Source organism: Hypanus sabinus, chromosome 16, assembly GCF_030144855.1.
Source record: "Hypanus sabinus isolate sHypSab1 chromosome 16, sHypSab1.hap1, whole genome shotgun sequence".
NCBI lineage: Eukaryota > Metazoa > Chordata > Chondrichthyes > Myliobatiformes > Dasyatidae > Hypanus > Hypanus sabinus.
The window spans coordinates 2,901,147-2,928,290 of record NC_082721.1 but is presented as its reverse complement, the minus strand read 5'-3'; the positions used below and the strand labels follow the sequence as shown (position 1 = coordinate 2,928,290).

The 27,144-nt window shown below is 42.7% G+C and overlaps 1 protein-coding gene across 2 annotated transcripts in view; it reads left to right on the top strand.

Annotated features, from left to right (window-relative positions):
* Positions 1 to 27,144, top strand: part of LOC132405954 (unconventional myosin-If-like) — a 158,653-nt gene that overhangs the window by 19,191 nt on the left and 112,318 nt on the right. The window contains exon 2 of one of the 2 annotated variants that reach the window (XM_059990985.1): positions 11,562 to 11,699. In XM_059990985.1, coding sequence (XP_059846968.1) covers positions 11,562 to 11,699 — 138 coding nt within the window. Of the gene's footprint in view, positions 1 to 11,561; positions 11,700 to 22,373; positions 22,471 to 27,144 lie in introns of those variants that run through there. The other variant, XM_059990986.1, reaches the window with a different exon arrangement.

Genomic DNA, 27,144 nt, shown 5'->3' with positions numbered 1-27,144 from the left:
TACCATACACTGTACATCTGTAGAAGTTTGCCAGAGTCTTTACTGACATGGCAAATCTCCTCGACATTGTAAGAACTCAGAGATGCTGGCATGCCTTTTCATGGTCTCCTCACATCACTGGATATTATTAAGCTTGCAATAGAACACTACAGCAGAGTACAAGCCCTTTGTGCCAACCTCTCAGTTTACTCTAGATCAATCTAATCCTTCCCTCTGACATAGCTCACTTTTTCTATTATCCATGTGCAATATATAACCATATAACAATTACAGCAAGGAAACAGACCACCCCGGCCCTTCTAGTCCATGCTGACACTTACACTCACCTAGTCCCAGTGGTCTGCACTCAGCCCATAACCCTCCATTCCTTTCCTGTCCATATACCTATCCAATTTTACTTTAAATGACAATACCAAACTTGCCTCTACCACTTCTACTGGAAGCTCATTCCACACAGCTACCACTAAGTGCCTGTCTAAGAGTCTCTTAAAATGTCCTAATGTATCTGCCTCTGCCACCACCCCTGGTAGGGCTTTCCATATAAAAGAAAATCTTACTTCTGACAACCCCCTCACCCCATACTTTCTTCCTTAAAATTACATCTCCTGGTATTCGACAGGGGGTCAAAGAGAATGTTGGACAGATGCCATATAAATTTACTTGTATTAGGTATTTGCTGTGGTGTGTTAAGGCATAACATGCAACAAAAAAAGTTATAAACAATTATATAAAAAAGCATGGATACAGAATAAAATGTGTATAATGATATTAATACCAGCATGTATTTACAATGTAAACAGTTTTATAAAAAGTGGTTTAAAGCACTTACGCTGCAGTGATAGGTGGGGAGGGACATTAACTGGAATGATGGATTGGATTAACTGCCTGGAGGGAAATTTTTTAAGATGATGTGAAGTCTTCATTTTAATAGCCCTATAGCACTTTCCAAAAGCTTTTGGAAAAGGCAGCTTGCAGGGTGGGTAGAGCCTGCAAGGATTTTTCCAGCCTGTTTCTTTGACCCGGACGCATACAAGTTCAGGAGTGATGGTAGAATGCAGCCAATGATCTTTTCCACTGACCTGACAGTTTGCTGTAATTTTCCTCCTTGTTACATTTGTTCATGATCTCCCACTTCCCCTGCTGAGTTTTCCCATGTGGCCAACTTTGCCTCTTGTTCTGTGTTTAACAATAAAGACACTAAGAATGTGAGCAAGCTGCACTGATCAGTAGAGGCCAAGGGCAGGCTAAGTCTGTGTGGGTATAAGAATCTGCATGGGATGAGGTCATGAAAACATTTTGCTAGCAATAGAAGAAAGGAAGCAGAATTCTCCATGACGGCTCATGTTTTGGCCACCCAGAAACTCTGTAATCCTCAGACTCAATGATACATGAGCTTCACTGCTCCAGCTACAACGGTTGTACCTCTCCAGATTCCCAAAACTGCTGATGCTGGAGTTTCAATCAACATTCCTTATTTAAAGCACATTCCCTTCCCCACAGAATGGATCACCAGACTCTATGCTACCAACACCGTAACTTCTTGGCTAAAGACTTCCAGGCAACAAAGGGGGACCAAGATCAACATGTCCCTGGGAATCCCATTGCCTTCAGATGACACAGCACACTGCCTTGGATTCAGTCCTGCAGGGCAGCTACAGGAATCCTTGATAGGAAGTTGTGAGGATTTTTCCAGCTTGGACAATTTCACTCACATCAACACTGAACTGAATCCATAACCTATAGACCCACTTTCAAGGACTCGACAACTCACGTTCACAATATTAGCTATTTACTTATTATTATTTGTTTTTTGTGTTTGCAGTATTTGCTTTTTGCATATTGGTTGTTTGTCAGTCTTTGGGTGTAGTTTTCCATTGATTCTATTGTGTTTATTTGCATCTACTGTGAATGCCTGCAAGAAAATGAATCTTGGAGTAGTATACAGTGACGTGTACATATTTTTTAAATGCATTTTCTTTGAGCTTTGATTTACCCTGGAAGAATGAATCCATGTCAGTGTGGTGTGTGGTTCGAAGGCAATAGGACTCCCAGGGTGCAGAAAACTGTAAACTCAGCCAGCTTCAGCATGGGCAGTAGCCTCTACAGCATCAAGGACGTCTTCCAAAGGTGATGCCTCAAAGAAGGCAGCATCCATCATTAAGGACCCCCACCACCCAGGACATGTCCTCATCTCATTGCTACCATCAGGCAGGAGTTACAGGAACCTGAAGACACACAGTCACCATTTCAGGAACAGCTTCTTCCCTTCTAAATGGACAATGAACTCATGAACACTACATCACTTTTTTTTCCTGCTCACCTTTTGCACTATTTGCTTAATTTAATTTTTATATGTATACTTATTGTAAATTGAAATACTGTGGAATATTGATAGCTCAGCTTAGCTATTTGGAAGTTTGGTTGATCATTGAGCATAACAAACTGTTTGCAAATGTTTCATCTCCAATTGAGAAGCCATCATCAGTGTGCATTTGAGGGTGTTGTTTCCTCAGAACACCGGCTTATATACTCCTCTGGGGTCTGAATGGATACTGATTAGATGATTGATCTGATTGGCTGGTTCAAAACCCTGTGAACAGAACAGATTCTGATTCTGGATAACATGCTTGCAGACATCATTATCATCAGGATAACTGCTTCCGTAAGTTCTCCTGGCAGCTAGGTCTCAGCAGTAAACGCACATCACCAGCAGAGCTAGCACACTACCTACTGACTGAAATACAATGTGTTCCTTGGCCTCCTCTTCTGTCATGATGGGGCAACTCTCAGGGTAGAGGAGCAACACCTCATATTCCGTCTAGGTAGCCTCTAAATTGATGAATATCAATTTCTCCAACTTCCAGTAATTGTTCCTCTCCCCTTTCCCTCTTCTTCAATTCCCCACTCTAGCCTCTTCCCATCACCTCCCCCTGATGCCCCTCCTCTTTCCCCTTCCCCCATGGTTCACTCTCCTATCAGGTTCCTTCTTCTCCAGCCCTTTAACTTTTCCCCCTATCATCTCCCAGCTTCTTACTTCATTCCCCCTCTGCCACCCACTCGGCTTCAACTATCACCTTCTAGTTTAACCTCCTTCACCTTCCCCCACCTCCTTATTCCAGCATTGGACTCTACATTTCCAGATCTGATGAAGGGTCTCAGCCTGAACTTTGACTGTTTATTCATTAACCATAGATGCTGTCTGACTTGATGAGTTTCTCCAGCTTTTTGTGTGTGTGTTTCAGCAAATGAAAGCTGTTTCCATACAGCTGCAGTGACATGTGTTAAACAGAAATAATGCAAACAAGGACATGGTTACATATCAAATACTCGTAAACCTTAAAATATAATAGTACAGCTTGTGCAAATAGCTTAAGCCAAAAGTTTTATCAAATCTTTTAAAAAAAACCTTCAGAACAGAAATGTTTGAAATTCAAAGTGAGTGCTATTTACAACTACAGGACATCTACCATTTGAACTGGGTTATTTTTTACAGTCCACACCTCCAAACCATAAACTGTCCTCAGTGCACAGGATGTGTGTTTGCTCTGCAGAGCCCAGCAAGAATCAAAGACAAACATGGGAAATGCTCTTTAGATCACGTATCCCTGGGTCATCTTAAATTCATGACCTCAGAATCAGAAGCAGGTTTAACACCACCAACATATGTCATGAAATTTGTTGTTTTGTGGCAGCAGTACATTGCAATGTGTAATAATGAAGTCTGTGAGTTACAGTAAATATATATATATGTTAACTAGTGCAAAAAAAAGAAGTGGATTCAATGTCCATTAAGAAATTTTATGGCAGAGGAGAAGCTGCTGCTCCTGAATCATTAATCCCATTAATTGACAAACTGCTACATAGGATCATAAGGCATTGAGGAAGCCAAAGGAACAGAGGGTTGATGGCTAATACATACCTTAAATGCTGGTGGAACACAGCAGGCCAGGCAGCATCTATAAGGAGAAGCACTGTCGATGTTTCGGGCCGAGACCCTTCGTCAGGACTAAGTTAGTGCCTCTCCTTATAGATGCTGCCTGGCCTGCTATGTTCCACCAGCATTTTGTGTATGTTGTTTGAATTTCCAGCATCTGCAGATTTCCTCGTGTTTGATACATACCTCGTCCACTTCAAATCAACAGACTGTTGTTTGTTAAAACAAGGACATAATTTTCAGATAGTTGGAGGAAGGTATAGGGGGGATGCCAGAGAAAGGTTTTTAAAAAAGAGAGTGTGGGTGTGTGGAATGAGTTGGCAAGGGTGGTGGTAGAGACAGATATGGATATTTAAGAGACTCTTTGATAGGCACATGGATGATAGAAAAATGGAGGGCTGCATGGGAGAGAAAGGATATGTTGATATTGGAGTAGGTTAAAGTGTTGATACAAAATTGTAGTTCAAAGAGCTTGTACTGCACCGGACTGTCTATGTTCTATGACCTCTAATGACCTAGCTGTGGAACAAAACTCACCAATTAACAATGACCTTGCTAGCCCATTCACTGCTCACCCTCCATAGAGTCACTTGGCTGTTGCTCTCCTTGATGGCTTCCAGACTGTTGACACAGAGACTTTGTCCAACTCAGATGTAAAATCACTATTTCCTGATCTCAAATTGAGTTGGCAGGCATTAACTAACTGAAGTGAATGATGTTGAAGTGATTTGAATGGTTTCCATTACTGAGCTGTGAGAACATCTGTCCAATAACTGCACAACAATCTGATTGTCCACCGACCTCAACAACAAGGAAAGAATGAGGCATCAACTTTTTGTGTGGGTTGGAATTGGCTTCAGGAATTCATGTTTCTGAAGTGCTAACAGACACTTTAAGGATACCGAATTTCAGATCAGTAGAGATCGTTGCTACTCTATAGAAATAAATAACCAGCTGACACTTCAGGACTCGGTCCAAAGTGTCAACGTGTTATTCCTTTCCGCAGATGCTGCCTGACCTGCAGAGTTCCTCCAGCATTTTGTGTATGTTGCTCTGGATTTCCAGCATCTGCAGAATCTCTTGTGTTTGCCATTCTGGTTCCCCCTCACCTCTCTTCTCACCTGCCCATTACCTCCCCTGGTGCCCCTTTTGCTTCCCTTTCCATGTGGTTCACTGAAGATTCCTTCTTTTTCAGCCCGTAAAACATTGAGCAGTACCACAGGCTCTTCGGCCCACAGTGTTGTGCCAACCTTGTAACCTACTCTAACGTCCTCCTATATAGTCCTGCATTTTTCTTTTATCCATGTTATTATCCAAAGACTTGTATGTCCCTAATAAAGGTGTTCCCAACATTTTTTTATGCAGTGGAGCCTTATCATTTACCAAGGGGTCCATGGAAGCCTGATTGGAACCACTGCCCTAATAAATCTGTTTCTACCATCACCTTGGCAGCACGTTCCATGCACTCGCCACTTTCTATGTGAAAAAAAACTGACCTCTGATATCTCCCCTCCAATCATCTTAACTTTATGCCTTTTTGTATCAGCCATTTCCACCCTGGCAAAACGTTTCTGTGTGTCCAAGCAATCTATGCCTCGTAGCATCTTGTAAGCCTCTCTCAAGTTGCCTCTCATCCTCCTTCACTCCAAAGAGAAAAGCCCTGGAAACGAGTTACTGGTTCACTGCAAACTCTGTCTGTTGAGGATAGGATGCCTTAGGAAGTCTCCAGTCAGTGGTGAGACTCTGAAGATAATCAGTATACAGCATTTTGTGGTTACTTTGATGAATATAAACTGCATAACTTGCCATCAGAGCATTATTACTTACCGGACAATTTACCAGGACTGAGCTTACTATAGTCATTTGAATATTACAAGTTTCAGGAGGGAGACTCAGCTCATCATCTCAGTGTGGAATTATTATTTTTTTAAATCCTACTTACTTCAACTTTTATTGGTATACTTCACATTAAACATCTAATTACTTACTCAGTTCAGCTTTAAAGTAAGTTTTGATTGATCATGCAATACGTTTACATGACAGATCCAAAATCAGGATTAAAATAATCTTCCAGAATGAAAGGAACATTGAACGCCATGCATACAACATGCTGGAGAAATTCCATAGGTCAGGCAGTACCTATAAACAGTCAATGTCTCAGGTGGAGACCCTCCACCAGTACCGAAAAGGATGGAGCAGAAGCCAGAATGTGGAGGGGGGTGGTATGCAACCTGGCAGGTGATACGTAAGAGCTGGTGAGGAGGAAGGTGGGTGGTGGGGAGGGGTGATAAAGTAAGAATCTGGGTGGGATAGGTGGAAGAGGTAAAAGGCTGAAGAAGGAATCTAATAGGAGAGGAGAGTGGACCATGGGACAGATGGAAGGAGGAGGGGACCCTGAGGAAGGTGATGGTCAGGTGAGAAGAAGGAAAGGGGTGAGAGGGGTACCAGAATGGGGAATAGAGGTCAGTAGTCTGTTTTCAGTAATCCACTTGTCACCTGGTCGCAACTCAGTGCTGAAAATACTTAGTAAATTCTTGGACCATTGTCTGTTTAATGTTTTAAATGGTGAAATTTCCAATTGAATGCTCCATCTTCATTGGTTCTTTCAGTTCAAAACATTCACAGAGTATCTGTAAATCCACCTGAATCAGTGGATTTAGGTGCATGGCATTAGCTGTAAAGCAGACCTATAAATCTGACTCTGGATTGACCACTCGTTTATGACAAGATGGGAAGGAAGGATTATCCAACAGGTGGTGGGAATTCTGGAGAGGATTATCCCAGTAGGACTATCCCAGCAGGCGGTGGGGATCTCGGAACTGCCTCCATTCGAAAGGGAACTTGAGAGCTGCATAGTCGTCACTTGGTATCCAGAAAGATGTTCCGGTGGTATGGACTAGATGGGCTGAAGGGCCTGAGACAGGTGGATAGGGAAGTTAAGAAGTCATTTTGTGTGCTTGTTTTCAAAGGCCGAGGCACTGAGCACAAGAGTTGTGATGTTGTGTTGTGGCTGTCCAACACTTGGATTATTGAAGACACTACAGGAAGGGTGTGGTTGCACGGGAGTGCAGAGGAAATTCACCGGGAAAGAGGGCTTGCCTTGCTGGTTGCTTTGTTGTTGCTGCTGCTCGCGTGGTTCTGCTGAGCATGGTGAGCACACAACGTTGGTGCCAGAATGTGGGGTAACACGTGGGCTCCTTGGGTTGTGCTGGTTGTAATGCAAATTATGCATTTCACTGTAGGTTTCGATGTTTGTGTGATAAATAAATCTGAATTTGTGGAATTTGTTGCCACGAGCAGCTGTGGAGGCAAAGTCATTGGGTGCATTTAAGGCAGAGATAGGTAGGTTCTTGACTTGATGGGCCAAATGGCCTGCTTCTGTTCCTACATCTTATGGTCTGATGGTCTTGGGTAGCGTTGAGCTCACCTCTAGTGCACATTCCATAATAGGATATGTTCTACACTGGTGGAGTGGCAGAGAGGTATGGGCACCTTGTTCTGGAGAGAGGGACGAGTGTTGCAGAATGAGGGGTTTGGTTTTTATAGTGAGAAGATGATGGGTTTGGAGGTGTGTGAAAGGGGCAGTGACATAGGGAGGCCTGTTGAAGATAAGATGTCACATCTGAAGGGTGGAAGTGACCACTGGAATGGTGTGGTTCTGAGGGTGCACGTTTGGCACCAGACTCAGGCTGCAGTGGCATTGAACTGAATGTCATGGTGTCACCAGATTCTGCACAGACAGCTGACTCCAGTCAGCGTTGTTACATCATATGACTGAGGAGCCCACCACAACTCAAAGCGGGCATTCCAGATCCGCCAAGGCCACCAGTCCTGTGTTGGAGATCAGTGGAACCTTTTCTCCATGAGTCCTCATTACAGGCCGTGGGAGAGTGCAAAGTGCACTGGGAGTGCTGCAGTGTCATGAGAGCGCAGGAGGTGGGGGGGAGGGAGTGCAGGACGGAACAGGGGAAACATGGGGGTGGGACAGGATGGGAGAGTGCAGTCTGGGACGGGAAACTCGGGGGTAGGGCGGGACGGGATGGGGGAGCATGGGACATGTTGCGTGATTGTTGCAGTGCTGTGGGAGCATGGCATTATTGGAAGCCCCTGACACAGTTTCCCAAAGGAATCAGGTCTTAACCTCTGACCTGCATTGATCACTCAATCAACGTCAGTAAAGGCTGAGTCCACCACAATCTCTGGTCGGTGCTGACCAGAAGATCTGGGAAGGGCCTCAAATATTTTTCCTTTGTCCTGTGGACAGGTTTATAAGTACCGGGCGCTCATCAGTCAGTTTGTCAGATGTATGTCACGAACACCATGGATATGGTCCCTCTTACGGTCACCCAGCAACATGAAACTTTAATGTAAAAGTGACCACCTAAATAGATGTTACTGTTAATAGAACTTGCTGCACACCAGACCTTGTGCAGTAAGAGTACTCATTGCTATAAGTGCTTTGAAGCATCCTGTAAGGGATGTGACAGGTTCTAAATAAATGGAAGGAAGATCAACTTTTTTCACCGTATACTTTTACATCTATTAGGAATTTGTTCAAATTTATTGTCATTCATCCAGGCATATGTTTGCAGCGTTCCTCAAAGAGCAAGGTAGAAAACACAGAGAACATGTATCATGTACAGCATATATTAACACAATAATAACTGATTTAAAAAAGTAATCTATAGATGCACAAATTGACATATAGTTGAATATACATCTGTATTACTGGCATTGTCATAAATAATGTGCACTGGGAGGTGGAAGAGGATTCACAAGTCTCCCAACCTAGGGAAGAAGCTAACAGTCCTTGCTCTTCTACTGCAGTGCTTTCTGCTGGTGGTAGGGTTGTGGGGCGATGGGAGGGATCCTTGGCAAAGCTGAGGGCTCTACAAATCCAGCATTTCTGCTGTATGTTCTGAATCTCCCCATTAAATTGTTCAAAGCTCTAAGTAGATTTATTATCCGAGTACATATATGTCGGCATTTACAGCCCTGAGATGCATTTTCCTGTGGACATTTGCGGTAAATACAAGACAGTAATAGAATCAATGAAGACTGCACGCAACAGGACAGAGAAACAAACACTGTGCAAAAGGCAACAAAATGTGCAAATATAAAAGAAAATAAATAACAACAATGAATAAATAAACAAACAACAAATATCGAGAACAGGAGATGAAGAGTCCTTGAAAGTGAGTCCATAGGTTGTGGGAACAGTTCAGTGTCGGAGTGAGTGAAGTTATCCCCCCTGGTTCAGGAGCCTGATGGTTGAGGGGTAATAACTGTTCCTGAACCTAGTAGTGAGAGTCCTGAGGCTCCTGTATCTCCTTCCTGATGGCAGCAGTGAGAAGAGAGCGTGGCCTGGGTGGTGGGTGTCCCTGCTTTCCTGCTGCAGTGTTTCCTGCAGATGTGTTCTATGATGAAGTTGCATGTCATCTGAGTCATTGCTGGCAGAATAAACTTCATGTACAGCAGCGGATGCAGGTTTGATTTCAACATTTAAGAATTTGCATTGGTACGTGGATGGGAGGGGTATGGAGGGCTGTGTTCTGAGTGCAGGTCGATGGGATGTAGACACTATGCAGTACATCTTCAAGAAATGCTGCCATGAGAAAGCAGCAGCTATCATCAAGGTAATCCCCCCCCCCCCCCATCCAGGTCATGATCTCTTCTCTGCTGCCATTGGGAAGAAAGTACAGGAGCCTTAGATCCCACTCAGGAACAGTTTTTACCCCTCAGTCATCAGGTTCTTGAACTAGAGGGGATAACTTCATTCATCTCAAAACTAAACTGAATCCACAACCTACAGACTCACTTCCAAGGGCTCTACAGCCCCTTCTTCATCCGAGGGGTAATGTTGCAGCTATATAGGACCCTGGTCAGACCCCACTCCAAGAGGTAATGTTGCAGCTATATAGGGCCCTGGTCAGACCCCACTCCAAGAGGTAATGTTGCAGCTATACAGGACCCTGGTAAGACCCCACTTGGAGGACTGTGCTCAGTTCTGGTCACTTCACTACAGGAAGCATGTGAAAACCATAGTAAGAGTGCAGAGGAGAGTTACAAGGATGTTGCCTGGATTGGGGAGCACGCCTTATGAGAATAGGTTGAGTGAACTCAGCCTTTTTTCCTTGGAGCGAAGGAGGATGAGAGGTGACCTGACTGAGGTGTATAAGGTGATGAGAGGCATTGATCTTGTGGATAGTCAGAGGCTTTTTCCCAGGGCTGAAATGGCTAACACGAAAGGGCACAGTTTTAAGGTGCTTGGAAGAAGGTATAGAGGGGATGTCAGGGGTAAATTTTTTACGCAGAGGGTGGTGAGTGCATGGAATGGGCTGCCGGTGAGGGTGGTGGAGGCGGATACAATAGGGTCTTTTAAGAGACTCCTGGACGGGTACATGGAGCTCAGAAAAATAGAGGGCTATGGTTAACCCTAGATAATTTCTAAGGTAAGGACATGTTCTGCACAGCTTTGTGGGCCGAAGGGCCTGTATTGTGCTGTAGGTTTTCCATAGTTCTATTATTTGTTTTTTGTATTTACACCTTTGCACATTGGTTGTTTGTCAGTCTTTGCATGCAGTTTTTTCACTGACTCTATTGTATTTCTTCGTTATACTGTGTATGCCTGAAATCTCAGGACAGTATGTGATGACACAAACATAATTTGATAATAAATTTGCTTTGTACTTTAAACTTTGAATAACAGTTCAGCACAGACTAGATGGGCCAAAGGGCCTGTTTCTTTGCTGTAGTGCTCTACGACACTTCAGCCCATAAACAAAATGCTGGCTGGGCCTGATAAAGGAATTGGTTTGTTATTGTCACATGTACCGAGATACAGCGAAAAACTTCTGTTTGCACAGCATCCAGGCAGATCATTCTGTAATATAAGTATATCGAGGGAAGAAAAAAGGGAAAAATAGAATATGCAAAATCTACACTCATGGGCCACTTTATTAGGTACACCTGCTCATTGATGCAAATACCTAATCAGACAATCATGTGCATAAACACATGCAGACATGGTCAAGAGGTCCAATTGTTGTTCAGACCAAACATCAGAATGGGGAATGAAATGTGATCTAAATGACTTTAACCATGGAATGATTGCTGGTGCCAGACAGGGTAGTTTGACTATCTCAGAAACTGCTGATCTCCTGGGATGTTCATACACAACAGTCTCTGGAGCTCACAGAGACTGGTGTGAAAAACAAAAAAACATCCAGTGAGCAGCAGTTCTGTGGGTGAAAATGCCCGGTTAATGAGAGAGGTCAGAGGAGAATGGCCAGACTGGTTCAAGCTGACAGGAAGGTGACACTAACCAAATAACCACACGTTTATGACAGTGGTGTACTGCAGAGCATCTCTGAATGCACAACACATTGAAGCTTGAAGCAGACAGGCTCCCAGAGCAGAAGACCATGAACATGCATTCAATGGCCACTTAGGTACCTCCTGTACAGATGAAGTGTCCACTCAGTGTAATACTGGAATTAGGGAGGGGGCGGGGGGGGTGTGTGAGTGTGTGTGTGTGATATGTAAAATTGCAATATTATATTCATCCTTTTGACTGTTGTTATCCTGGTTGGCAACATTTAAACTTTACATTTACTTTTTTGTGCAGGGGAGCAAAGAGAGATATCACTGGCAAAGTCACAATGTCAAGCAAAGTGGGGTGGATGACATGGTCCTTCTGTCCAAAATCACCGAGGATGCGATCGTGGAAAATCTTAAGAAACGTTATTTGGACGACTATATTTTTGTATCCTTTCAGTTAAGTAGCAGCCGCCCAGCGCAATCCTTGCTGATTTTATTTGACACTAATGTTTTGATGTATATGTGTTATCTTTCTAAAAAAATCTTTGAAAGCATTGGCAGTGCAGTTACAGACTGTCTACAGTTTCCCGCAGTATGTTGAAGGTTGTCAAAGATATGGCAGAGATGCTTTAACATTAAGTATGATCAAAATAATAAGCAGTAAAGTTTGTAAACAAGTTAGAAGAAACCCAGAAGTCAGGAGCAATGGAACACGAGAACTAGGAAGAGAACCAGGCCCTTGGTCCTGTTCTCATGTGGCCGTCAAACAGTAAGCAAGAAGTAGGGTCGGTTCGGGTAGGCAGGAGTTGCAGGGGTAGCTTTTGGGTATCATCTCCTCTTCATTGAGATCCGAGTCCTGAGTTTGCATTTAACTAATTTCTAGGAATTTTGTCTTTGGAGTGAAGCAGAATGAGAGACGACTTGATAGAGGTGTACAAGATCATAAATAGAGTGGATAGCCAGGCACTTTTTCCTAGGGAAGAAATGGCTAATAGAAGAGGGCATAATTTTAAAATGAATGGAGGAAGATGTGGGGGGGAATGACAGATGTAGGTTTTTTTCACACAGAGAGTGGTGGATGAGTGGAACATCCTGCCGGGATCGTGGTAGAGGCAGCTTCATTAGGGACAGTTAAAAAACTTTTAGATAGGTACATGGATGATAGGAAAATGGAGGGTTATATGGGAGGGAATTTTGGATTAGGTTAAAGGTCGATGCAACATTGTGTACTGTTCTATGTTCTAAATGCAGACAGTCCCAGGGATGGCTGTTGCTGCATGGGTAGAGATTGAATAAACTGTTCCTGTATTCTCTTGAGCTTGGTAGGATCACATCCTACAAAATTCTTACAGGCTTTCTTGTGTGACGAAGCTGCCTGCAGGAGCAACAGGTTAAGGAGGGTCAGTTACTCTCTAGCCTGTATTATTAACACATAAAGCTCTATAAGCTCTGCCCTCTCCAAAGCCTCCACATCCTTCCTGTAATGAGGGGAAAGCATGCTGAAATGCTGAATGTAGTTCAGTCAAGTTAAATTCAAGTTTATTGTCTTTCAACTGTGTGCATTTATACAACTAAACAAGACAATATTCCTCCAGACCAAGATGCCCAACACAGTACATACTGTATAATTCACACAAATAAGACAAAGTAATATTGACACAAATAAATAAATAATAAGGTGCCTTTACAACACACGTAAAAAAGAAAACATAACGCAACTGGTGCTTCTTGCATGATGAGACCTAAGTGGTGGCAGGGAGTTCAGTAATCTCATGGCCTTAGGGGAAGAAGCTGTTTCATAGAACGTAGTATAGTGCAGCACAGTACAGGCCCTTCGGCCCACAATGTTGTGCTAACCCTTAAACCCTGCCTCCCATATAACCCCCCACCTTAAATTCCTCCATATACTTGTTTAGTAGTCTCTTAAATTTCACTAATGTATCTGCCTCCACCACTCACTCAGGCAGTGCATTCCACGCACCAAGCACTCTCTGAGTAAAAAAAACCTTCCTCTAATATCCCCCTTGAACTTCCCACCCCTTACCTTAAAGCCATGTCCTCTTGTATTGAGCAGTGGTGCCCTGGGGAAGAGGCACTGTCTGTCCAGTCTTAATATCTTGTATACCTCTATCATGTCTCACCTCACCCTCCTTCTCTCCAGAGAGTAAAGCCCTAGCTCCCTTGATCTCTGATCATAATGCATACTCTCAAAACCAGGCAGCATCCTCGTAAATCTCTGTACCCTTTCCGTTGTTTCCACTTCCTTCCTATAGTGAAGTAACCAGAACTGGACACAGTACTCCAAGTGTGGTCTAACCAGAGTGTTAAGAGCTGCATCATTACCTCGCGACTCTTAAACTCTATCCCTCGACTTATGAAAGCTAACACCCGAAAGGCTTTCTTAACTCCCTATCTACCTGTGAGGCAACTTTCAGGGATCTGTGGACATGTACCCCCAGATCCTTCTGCTCCTCCACACTTCCAAGTATCCTGCCATTTACTTTGTACTCTGCCTTGGAGCTTGTCCTTCCAAAGTGTACCACCTCACCCTTCTCCGGGTTGAACTCCATTTGCCACTTCTCAGCACACTTCTGCATCCTATCAATGTCTCTCTGCAATCTTCAACAATCCTCTGCACTATCCACAACACCACCAACCTTTGTGTCATCTGCAAACTTGCCAACCCACCCTTCTACCCCCACATCCATGTCATTAATAAAAAAATCATGAAAAGTAGAGGTCTCAGAACCGATCCTTGTGGGACACCACTAGTTCCAACCCTCCAATCTGAATGTACTCCCTCCACCACAACCCTCTGCTTTCTGCAGGCAAGCCAATTCTGAATCCACCTGGCCAAACTTCCCTGGATCCCATGCCTTCTGACTTTCTGAATAAGCCTACCGTGTGGAACCATCCTAACAGTTCCTGTCCTAATCTATGGTACCTTCTGCCTGATGGTAGAGGGTCAAAGAGATTGTTGGACAGATGGGAGGGATCATTGACAATGCTAATGGCTCTGCAAAATATCGCTGTTGGTTGGGAGAGAGACCCGGATGATCCTGTCAGCAGTCCTCACAATCAATCCTTTGTAGGGACTTGCAGTCAGATGCCTTATAATTCGCTGTCAGCTGGTCAAGACACTCCTGATGGTGCTCATATAAAAATCTGGTTAGAATGGGGGTATTGTGGGGGGTCAATTGCCTCAGGAAGTGGAGACACTGCTGAGCTTTCTTGATCAAAGAGGTGGTATTGAGGGACAAGGTGAGATCATCCATATGTACACTCCTAGAAACCTGATGCTCCTAACTCTCTCCACAGAGGAATCAGGAATGTGCAGTGTGGAGTGTTAGCCTGCACCTTCCTAAAGTCACAATCATCTCTCTGGTGTTGTCCATAAGACCATAAGACGTAGAAGCAAAATTAAGCCATTTAGCCCATTGAGTCTGCTCTGCCATTCCATCATGGCTGATCCCAGATTCTACTCAACCCCATTGATCAGCCTGCACTTGGAACAGTTTTGGGTTCCTTATCAAAGAAAGGATGTCCTGACATTGGAGGTGATCCAAAGTAGGCTCACAAGAAGTATCCTGGGAATGAAAGGGTTAACATATCAGGAGTGTTTGATGGCTCTGGGCCTGTACTCACTGGAGTTTAGAAGAATAAGGAGGGATCTCATTGAAACCTATCAAATGTTGAAAGGCCTAGATAGAATGGATGTGGAGAGATGTTTCTTGTAGTGGGGAAGACTAGGACCAGAGGGCACAGCCTCAGAATAGCGGATGTCCCTTTAAAACAGAAATGAGGTGGAATTTCTTTAGCCAGAGGGTGGTAAATCTGTGGAAATCATTATTACAGATAGCTGCGGAGGTTAAGTTATTGGGTATAATTAAATGCAGCAGTTGATAGATTTGTGATTAGTCAAGATGTCAAAGGTTAAGGGGAGAAGGCAGAAGAATGGGATTCAGGCAGATAATAAATCAGCCATGGTGGAAAGGCAGAGTGGGCTCGATGGCCCAAATAGCTTAATTCTGCTCCTATATCTTGTGGTCATTTTCACTGAAGGCTTCAGAACTAGTTATACCGCAGCTGAGAAATAATTTGTAAGCTGATAAATATATACACATTGGACGTTTGATCCTTGTGGTTATCTATTCTTCTGGCTACGTAAAATTAGCAACATTAAAACTGGCCATTTGATTTAGAAAACCTCTTCATCCCTAGATGTTCCTTTTTTTTTTACGCAAGTATCCAGATGTCCACCATGAATCATGAAAATTAGTTCTGCAAATTACAGGAAGTCCTAAATATGAAACAAGAACTAACCTTGAACAAAAAATAATAGTTTAACTGTAAGCTGCTTTAAAACAGAAATATATAGCTTGACACTATTAATTTTCAGTTACAATCATTATTTATTTTGCTCTTTACCTTGCAATATTCAGCTTTTTAATTCAAACAACGTCTCGGCTGCTTCAGTTTATTCCAAAGAAGGCATACTTTTAAGAGTTTAAGAGTGCCCTTAGGTCTTCCCTTTCAACTAAACGTTTATAATTTCGACATGAAACCTATCAATTAGGCGTTTAAATGAGTCTGCAAAATGCCTTCAGAGGCCGACAAACCCTTTTAATTACTGACCTAACTTAGCTGATAGTTGGTTGATATTGGGCCTTGTTATCAAGGCTTGCAATGAAGCAGAGGCAGGAAATGTCATTTTTATCAAATGTATTTAAATCTTTCAAAATGCTATGTTCCTTCTCAAAGTTTTTCTTACAGAAACATTCCAGTTTCTGTTGAATACTTGGTTCAGTCATAGCTCATAGACCATAAGATATAAGAAGTAGAATTAGGCCATCTGCTCCCACCATTCAATCATTGCTGATCCTTTTTTCCCTTCTCCACAACCCCAGTTCCCAGCCTTCTCCCCATAACCTTTGATGCCATGTCCAATCAAGAACCTATCAATCTCTGCCTTAGATACACCCAACGATCTGGCCTCCACAGCTGCACGTGGCAACAAATATCACAAATTCACCACCCTTTGACTAAGGAAATTCTTCTGTATCTCTGTTTTGAAAGGGCACCCCTATATCCTGAGGCTGTGCCTTCTTGTCCTAGACTCTCCCACCATGGGAAACATCCTTTCCGCATCTACTCTGTCTTTCAACATTCGAAAGGTTTCAATGAGATCCCTCCTCATCTTTCTGAATTCCAGCAAGTACAGACCCAGAGCCATCAAATGTTCCTTGTATGATAACCCTTTCATTCCTGGAACCATCCTTGTGAACCTCCTCTGGACCCTGTCCAATCCCAGCACATCTTTTCTAAGATGATGGGCCCAAAACTCAAGGTGAAGCCTCACCAGTGCCTTATAAAGCCTCAGCATCATATCCCTGCTCTTGTATTCTAGACCTCATGAATGTTAACATTGCATTTGCCTTCCTCATCACTGATTCCACCTGCAAGTTAACCTTCTGGGTGTTCTGCCCTAAGACTCCCAAGTCCCTCTGCATCTCAGATTCTTGGATTTTCTTCCCGTTTAGAAAATAGTCCACACATTTATCTCTACTTCCAAAGTGCATGACCATGCATTTTCCACCATTGTATTTCATTTGCCACTTTCTTGCCCATTCTCTTAATCTAAGTCCTTTTGCATCCTACCTGTTTCCTCAACACTACCTGCCCATCCACCAATCTTTGTATCATCAGCAAACTTGGCAACAAAGCCATCTAAATCATTGATATACAGCATAAAAAGAAGCAGTCCCAACACCAGTCACTGTAGAACACCACTAGTCACTAGCAGCCAACCAGTAAAGGATCCTTTTATTCCCACTCGCTACCTCCTACCAATCAGCCAATGCTGTAACCATGTTAGTAACTTTACTGTAACACCATGGGCTCTTAACTTGGTAAGCAGCATCATGTGTGGCACCTTGTCAAAGGTCTTCTAAAATATACAAGATCCACTACATCCCCTTTATCTGTCCTACTTGTAATTCCAACAGGTTTGTCAGGCAGGATTTTCCCTGAAGGAAACTATGCTGACTTTGTACTATCTTGTCCTGTGTCACCAAGTACACCATCACCTCGCCTTAAAAATTGACTCTAACATCTTCCCGACTACTGAGGTCAAGCTAACTGGTCTATAATTTCCTTTCTGCTGCCTTCCTCTTGTCTTAAAGAGTGTAATGACATTTGCAATTTTCCAGTCCTCTGGCACCATTTCAGAGTCCAATGATTTTTGAAGGATCATTTCTAATGCCACCACAATCCCTAATGGTACCTGTTTCAGAACCCAAGAGTGCAGTTCCTCTGGTCCAGCTGATTTGTGTACCTTTAGGTCTTTCAGCTTTTTGAGCATCTTCTCTTTTGTATCAGTAACTGCGCCCACTTCTCTTCCCTCACACACTACGACATCAGGCACACTGCTAGTGTCTTCCACAGTGCAAAGACTGACACAAAATACTCATCTAGTTCATCAGCCATCTCCTTGTCCCCCGTTATTATTTCTCCTGCCTCTTTTCCAGTGGTATTATGTTACTCTCATTTCTCTTTTATTTTTAATATAGGAAAACTTTTACTATCCCTTTGATATTATTTGCTAGCCTGCTTTCATATTTCATCTTTTCCCTTCTAATGATTATTTTAGTTGCTCTCTGTAGGTTTTTAAACATTTTGCAGTCCTCAATCTTCCCACAAATTTTTGCTTTGTTGTATGCCCTCTCTTTTGCTTTTACAATAGCTTTGACTTCCCTTTCCAGCCATGTTTGTACTATAGTATGCTATTGTAAGCTTACATTGGTGATTGCCCTTATATGACTTGGTCCTTGTCTCAGTAGGCCAGGGAAATCAGAGAATTGCATACTTTCTGTGCAACTGGATTCTTTGTATATGTCCCACCATCAAAGACATATATGAAGGGTGATTGATAAATTTGTGGCCTAAGGTGGAAGGAGATGAGTTATTAACTTCAACCTGCATAATCACTCAAAGAGTTAAACTGCATGTGCATGTAACAAAAGCTGTATAACTCAAAATAAAAACACAAAATGCTGGCAGAACTCAGCAGGCCAGACAGCATCTATGGGAGGAGATAGTGTATAACTCATCTCCTTCTACCTTAGGACACAAACTTATCAATCACCCATCTGTGGACACTTTCTGGAGGTCCAAGATCTGTATGCTCCATGACCGCTGGACTAAGTGTGTAAATGTAGGAGGGGACTATGTTGGAAAATAAATGTACTAGGTTTTCTAAAATTGACTCCTTCTACCTTAGGCCATGAACTTATCAATCACCCCTTGTATATAAAAAGGTGCTGGAAAAGGGCCAGTAACATCATGAAAGATCCCACCCACCCTGCTGACGGACTGTTTGTCCCACTCCCATCAGGGAAGAGGCTACGTAGCATCCACACCAGGACCATCAGACTCAAAAACATTTACTTTCCCCAAGCAATAAGGAACAGTGTCTTGGGAGAGCAGCATCCATTACTGAGGACCTCCAGCACCCAGCGCATGCCCTCTTCTCACTATTACCATCAAGTAGGAGGTACAGAAGCTTGAAGGCACACACTTAACGATTCAGGAACAGCTTCTTCCCCTCTATCATCCAATTCCTAAATAGACATTGAACCTGTGAACACTACCTCATTGCTTTAATATATATTATTTGTGCTTTTTGCACAATTTTTAATCTATTCAATATACATATACTTTAATTGATTTACTTATTGTTTTTTCTTCTCCTTCTATATTATGTATTGCATTGAACTGCTGCTGCTAAGTTAACAAATTTCATGACATATGCCAGTGATAATAAACCTGATTCTGATTCTGATCAATACCCAACCCGCTAAGTCGCCCCTCCGCACCCCCAATAACTACTCTGTTATTGTTTCCTGTCTGTCACCTTACGTTCAGATATTCCTGTGCCTAGTGTCACTTTATGGACATACAATCAATCTCTGTATGTAAGCTATCTTATGTATTTGTATTTATTGTGTTTTTTAATTATTATTGGGTTCTTTATCTTATTGTGTTTTTTTTAATGTCTTGCATCAGATCCAGAGTAACAATTATTCAGATTTCCTTTATACTTGTGTCCTGGAACTGACATTAAACAATCATAACCAATTAAACAATTATGTGGTAAGGTGACTATTCACACCAGATTCTTGAAATATTGTTACTAATCCTTCCACAATTTCTTCAGCCCCATCCTTCAGAACCCTGAGATGTAGACTACCTGATCCAGGTGACTTATGTACCTTAAGGCCTTTCAAATTCTCAAGTCCCTTCTCCCTTGTAATGGCAACTTCACTCGCTCCTGCCCCCTGACACTCTTGAACCTCCAGCTTACAGCTAGTGCCTTCCACAGTGAAGAATGACACAAAGTAATTATTTAGTTTGTCCACCATTTCCTTCTTCCCCTTTACTACTTCTCCAGCATCATTTTCCAGTGGTCCGATATCTATTCTCGCCTCTCATTTACACTTTATATATCTGAAGAAACTTTTGGTATGCTCTTTAATATTATTGGCTAGCTTACCTTTGTACTTCATCTTTTCCTTTTTTATGATTTTTTAAGTTGCCTTCTGCTCATTTTTAAAAGCTTCCCAATCCTCTAACAAATTTTGGCTTGATGTTATACCCTCTCTTTGGTTTTTATGTTGGCTTTGACTTCCCTTGTCAGCTATGGTTGCATCACCCTGCCTTTAGAATACTTCTTCTTCTTTGGGATGTATCTATCTTACACCTTCTGAATTGCTCCCAGAAACTCCAGCCATTGCTGCTCCACTGTCATTCTTGCCAGTGTTCCTTTTTAATCAATTTTGACCAGCAACTCTCTCAATCCTCAGTAATTTCCTTTACTCCACTCTAATACTGATACATCTAACTTTAGCTTTTCCTTCTCAAATTTCAGGGTAAATTTGATTATATTATGACCACTGTCTCTTCATCATTCCTTTACCTTAAGCTTTCTAATCAGTTCCAGTTCAGTGCACGACATCCAATCCAGAATAGCTGATCCCCTCGTGGGCTCATCCCAGATGGCTGCTCTAAAAAAACAACTAGTAAGCATTTTAGAAATCCCCCCTCTTGGAAACCAGATTTTTCCAATTTACCTGCATATTGAAATTCTTCCTTCACTATCATAACATTGTCCTTTTGGCATGCATTTTCTGTCTCCAGGTGTAATTTGTAAACCACATCTTTGCTACTGTTTGGACATCTATATACAGCTCCCATTAGGGTCTTTTTACATTTGCAGTTTCTTAACTCTACTCACAAAGACTCTACACCTTCTGACCCTATGTCAACTCTTTCTGATGATTTAATTTCATTTTTTACCACAGAGCCGCCCCACGCTCTCTACCTTTCTGCCTATCCTTTCAATACAGTGCATTAAGCTCCCATCTATAATCTTTCAGTCATGATTCAGTGATGCCCACAATGTTATACATGCCAATCTGTAAGTGTGCTATAAATTCATCTACTGAGTGCATTCAAACATAATGGCCAGGCAGTGGGCTGAGGAGGGGATAAAAAAAATCAGCTGTGATTGAATGGCGGAGCAGACTCGATGGGCCAAATAGCTTAATTCTGCTCCTATGTCTTATGGTCTTATAATATCTTCAAGTGGCCTTTCCCACTGGATTGTGGGTAATATGGCTATTCACACTGGATTCTGTGGTAAAGTACTCATTCTCACTGGATTTTGTGATAAGGTGGCCATTCCCACTGGATTCTGTGGTAAGGTGGGCATTCACACTGGATTCTGGGTAAGATGCTCCTTCACACTGGATTCTGTGGTAAGGTGGTCATTCACACTGGATTCTGTGGTAAGGTGGCCATTCACACTGGATTCTGGGTAAGACGGCCATTCACACTGGATTCTGGGTAAGATGGCCATTCCCACTGGATTCTGGGTAAGACGGCCATTCACACTGGATTCTGTGGTAAGATGGGCATTCCCACTGGATTCTGGGTAAGACGGCCATTCACACTGGATTTTGTGGTAAATTGCTCATTCCCACTGGATTTTGTGGTAAGGTGGCCATTCCCACTGGATTCTGTGGTAAGGTGGGTGTTCCCACTGGATTCTGTGGTAAGGTGGCCATTCACACTGGATTCTGGGTAAGATGGACATTCACACTGAACTCTGTAAATGATTGGGGTGGATCACAATGGATCTAGTCAAATCACCACAGAATAGAGCAGCTTCATTGTGAGAGCTATAATGGCTGACCTGTGAATGTTTATCGATGGTATCAGAGGACTAATAGTGTGTGTGAAAGAATCAGAATCAGAGTGTTTAAAATCACATTGTGAAATTTGTTGTTCTGCAGCAGCAGTCTAATGCAATATATAAAATACACTATAAACAAAAATATAGAGATTAGCTTTATTTTTCACACATACACTGAAACCTGCAGTGAAATGTGTTGCTTACGTCAAATCAGATCAGTGAGGGTTGTGCTGGGACCAGCCTGCAAATGTCTCCACGCTTCTAGCAGTCCTGCTGAAGGGTCTTGGCCCAAAATGTCGACTATACTCTTTTCTATAGATGCTGCCTGACCTGCTGAGTTCCTCCAGCATTTTGTGTGTGTTGCAAAAACATGCTAGACCCTTGATTTTACTTTTTTATACTTGCTTTTAGTTTAAGTAATGTCTTGGTCTTCTTTCCTCAATTGTGTTGCATTATTAATATTATTTTCATTTCCCCTCAGGATTGATTGGAAATAATTCTTTTCTCAGTAGTTGGATTCTGAGAAGGTTTCTGTTTAAGAGTTACAGTCACGCAAAGCCTCCATACTAGCCTGCAGGTTCCCTGTGAATTCCAAATGTTGGCTCAAACTATGCAGTAACAATTCAAATTGCATGAACATCACTTATACAATTGCTTTCTCTGTAACCACATCACACCTCACCACTGACAGTCTTTAACACTGAGAATCAGAATCCAGTTTCATACCACTGACATATGTCATGAAATTTGTTGTTTTGCAACAGCTGTACATTGCAATAAATAATAATAATAACTAACTTACAATAAGAAGTATATATAAAAATGAAATTAAATAAGTAGTGAAAAAGAAAGGACAAAAATACTAAGATCGTGTTCACAGGTTCATCGTCCATTCAGAAATCTGATGGCAGAGGAGAAGAAGCTGTTCCTGAAATATGGAGCTTAGAAAAATACAGGACTATGGGTAAGTCTAGTAATTTCTAAGCTAGGGACATGTTCAGCATAACTTTGTGGGCCGAAGGGCCTGTATTGTGCTGTAGGTTTTCTATGTTTCTATGAAACATTGAGTGTGTGTTTTCGGGCTCCTGTATCTCCTTCTTGATGGTAGCAATGTCCTGGGTGATTGGGCTCCATAATGGATGCCACCTTTTTGAGGTTTTGATCTTTGAAGGTGTCCTCGATGCTGGGGAGGCTAGTGCCAATACGGGACTGGCTGAATTTTCAACTTTCTGCAGTTTTTTCTGATTCTGTATGGTGACCCCCTCCATACCAGATGGTGATGCAACCAGTTGGAATGCTCTTCACAGTCCACCTGTAGAAATTTGTGAGAGTTTTTGTTGACATACCAATTCTCCACAAACTCCAAGTAAAGTATAGCTGCTGTCATGCCTTCTTTGTAATTGCATCAATATGTTGGACCCATGATAAATCCTCAGAGATGTTGACCCTCAAGAATTTGAAAGTGCTCTCCCTTTCCATTTCTAATCCCTCAATGAGGACTTGTGTGTGTTCCTTCAGTTTCCCCTTCCTGAAGTCCACTATCAATTCCTTGGTCTTACTGATGTTGAGTGCAAGGTCGTTGCTGTGATACCACTCAACCAGCTAATCTATCTCACTCCCAAATACCTCCTCATCACCATCTGAAACTCTGCCAACAATTGTCTCATTGGCAAATCTATAGATGGTAAAAAAGTAGTGCAAAAACAGAGGAGAAAATACCGAGATTCACGGGTTCATTCTCCATTCAGAAATCTGATGGTGTTGGGGAAGAAGCTGTTACTGAAATGTTGAGTGGATGTCTTCATGCTTCTGCACCTACTCTCTGATGGTTGTAATGAGAAGAGGGCATGCTGTGGGTGGTGGGGCCTTTAATGATGGATGCCATATGTGCACCACCTTCTGCATGAAGAAGTTACCTGGAGGAACGCAGGTATCTCCAATTGTTATCAGGCATGAGGAGGATACAGAGACAGAGGGGGAGCCTTCAGGCATTTGAAAGTAAGAATGAAAACTTTAAATTTATGAGATTTTAGACAAAAGAAGCAACAGAGAAAAATGACTAGGAGTAAGACTGTGGAGTGATGATGTAAACTGAAATGAGCTTATTGGGTTGATGTTTTTTATTTGGACATGAAGAAAGGTGACCGGGGTGTTTTGCTAGTACAGAGACTAGGAGAAGGACTGTGAGAAGGCTTTGAGCTGTCAGTATGGGCCATAGTCATGCTTGTGTATGGAATCTATATTTAAGGGCACATTTTCTCTGTTATAGCTTTGTTCACCCACTAATCTCTCTGTTCTCTTGCAAATGCCTACATTGACCCTCTCAGTTCTGTCCAATAATTTGAAATTTTTCATCTTGTGCCTCTGTTTAAATTATTTTATAATCAGGTTGCCTGTCCCACACAATTCTTAGGCCACACCCTGCCTTCCTTTGAACTCTACTCTGTCCCTGCACTTTATTTACTGTAATTGCTACTAATTACAGTCATCATAGTCACATTCAATTATGTGTCTCACCAAAACGTTTCTGGAAGTTCACATTTAAAGATGCTGGACATTCTCTTTGATGTTTTCACTGGCTTCAGTTCTATTAAAATTAAGATAAATGTGAAGTTTAGCTTCATTTGAAATGTGGACATTAAACCAACAAAAGATACAGTGAAATATGTTGATTGCATCAAATCAGATGAGTGAGGGTTGTCCTGGGTCCTGGGCAGCCCCTGAGTGTTGCCATGCTTCTGGCACCAACATGTCTACTGCTCTTTAACATCGAGGCTAATCCTAGTCTTTGGAAAGTGGGAGGAAAGCAGAGCACTCAGATAAAACCCATGTGCTCCCAGGAAAAGTGTACAGACACCTCATAGACAGCAGCAGAATTGATCCTAGGCCACTGTCACTGTTACAGTGTTACACCAACCACTATGGTGCTGTGCGACAAGGTGCTCAACGGCAGTCTTGGGTGGGGGGAGTAGATGAAGGGGGTTGGGTTGCAGTGTGGACAAGTGAACCATGAAGGGTCAACGGGTGACTCTGGAAAAGTGTGTGGAGAGGCTGACGAAATTGAGTTCATTTAAGCCATGTGCAGTTATAAAATGCCTTCAGTTCCTATAGGTAAGCTTGGTTCACTTTCCTGATTTACACATAAAGGCAAGTACTCACCAATTTGGCTGGATCAGATCAAGAGCTCCAAACTATTGACCTAAGCTTCAATCACTTCTCCTTCCCTGACCTGCACGATACCCCACATTTGAGGAATCTACTTCTCTGACATCATTCCTGCCATATAGATCCTCTGTGGACATTGGTGTAACCTAGTTACCTGAGACACAAGGAGTTAAGTCTGCAAAGTTGGGGCTTCTGAGTTCATTCGGTGAGTTGATGCAAGTTTGTTGAGTGAAAAATTGTTAAATTAATTTCCAAAAATATTGAAAGTATGAACATTTCTAAGCGGGAAAGTAAAATGAACAAGAGGACATGGTTTTTTGGCTAAAACTTCAAATATGGATCATGCCTTCACTTCCCCAAAGTTGCCAGTCTAATCTTTCAAATTAGTGCCAGGAAAATTCATCTCAGCACGGACAGGAATTTCCTGCTGTGCTTTCCTTCAGAGCAAAGGAGCCTGGGTGGCAGCACCAAGCACCAACTGAGAATGGGAAGGAAGATGTGGCATTTTCTTATCACAGACGCACATAAATCCTGACTTGCCCCAGCTACCTTAGCATTAGCACAAACTTCTACAGACTTCCTTGCAAGAAGACAGTTTCTTTCCTTCCATCTGTGACCCATTCACTGCCACAAGTTCCTTTCATTTGTGACCCATTCACTGCCACAAGTCTCTGCCAATTACAAATACTAACAGGAAACTTTTTTCCAGGCATCCTTTGGAGTTTTCACTAGATCTGACTTTAGGTTCATTCAGAATGGTCTGTTCATAACACAAACTTTCTGTAAGTGCCAGAGGTGATCACAAGTTCATTGCCGACCAGCATCAGTGTCACTGCTGGGAGAGCAGGTGGTGATGGATTGGGAGGACTGGCAAGCGAGCTGGCACAAGGGTGTGTGCAGTGTTGTTGCCATCTGCTGGATGACGTGAGAGTTTGTAAAGCTGTCCATAGCACATTGGACCGGAGTCCTGAAACAGACAGTGTGCCCTGTATTATACAATGCATCTAATGCTTTGTGAGTGAGCTGCCCAGAATGGATACTACAAGCCGCTTCACCAGAGGTGCTACCCCTCCCTGGACAACTTTGGTCCCCACTCAGCTCTCACCTGTGATTCCAGGTAGCTGTTTGTGTGTGACGGCAGCCACACCCGGTACACCACTTCGACAGCCGGGCTAAACCAGGTGAGAGTAGCTGGTGGGCCTCATACCCCAGTGAGATAGGGACATACCTGTCCTAGCTTGTGAAGCCAGATCTGGTGGACTGGGCGGATGAGATTAACGGTGAGATCCAATGGCTAGGAAAGCAGTTCAGTACCACTCCATGAAGAGCGAATTGTATGATGAGGCACAGAAGAGGTCGTGGTCATCCACTGCAAACAAAGAATAACTCAGTTGAGCTGACTTTGTACCTGCTTCAGATTAGTTTAGCTAACTCAGCCTAGGTAAGAGGTCAAACCCATTTCCTTCCTATGTACAAGGTTCACTGTGTACAGCTGATGGCCTAATATAGACTGGTGGTGTAACCCCCTCCAGTGAGCTATCCATAATTGCTATTGCTACATCTCAAAGGGACAGTTCTCAGCCATCTTGTCAAGTAGTGACATGAAAAGGTCACTAAGTTTCCGGGGAGAAGGCAGGAGAATGGTGTTGAGAGGGATAATAAATCAGCCATGATGGAATGGAGGAGCAGACTCGATGACCAAGTGACTGTATACCTTACGGTCTTGTAGTCTTCTCTCTGAGATGTGGTACAGCAGCACAGAGGTGTTGTGTTTGTCAATGTCTAATGTTGCAATGTCCTCAGGAAAGCTTTGCAACTTGCCTTTCGAGAACGTTGCGTATTCAGTGTGATTCCACTTCCTTTGCTTCTCTGTACTTCTCACTGGCACTCATGAACAGAAAAGTCATTTAGTTGTGAATTCAGTGCCTTTCTCTGAGTTTTGGATGCCTAAAAGTGCACTATAATCTAAACGATAGAGATGTTACTAATGCCTGTCCTTGTGTCACAGCAGATGTGGATTTCGGTTCCATTTCACAGCTGAAGGCACGAGAAAGCAGCAGTGAGAGAGAGAGTTATGTACTGTCCAAGAGGTCAGTTTCCCTGCACCTTGCTCCAGCAATCACGAAATGTTCAGCACAGCTGCCTTTGCTCATGGCCGTTCTTCAGAATCAGAATCAGGTTCATCATCATTGGCATGAAGTTTTACAGTGGCAGTGCTATACTTAAAAAACCTATAAATTGCAATCAGAATGCATAAAAAGAAATAGTCCAAAAGAGAGAAAATTAGCAGTGTAGTATACATGGGTTCATGGACCATTCAGAAATCTGATGGCTGTTCCTAAATCATTGAATATGTGTCTTCAGGCTCCAGTACCTCCTTCCCGATGGAAGTTATGATAAGAGAGCATGTCCTGGGTGTCTCTCGTGAGAAATGCCACCTTCTTGAGGCTTTCTCTTTTGAAGATGTCCTAGA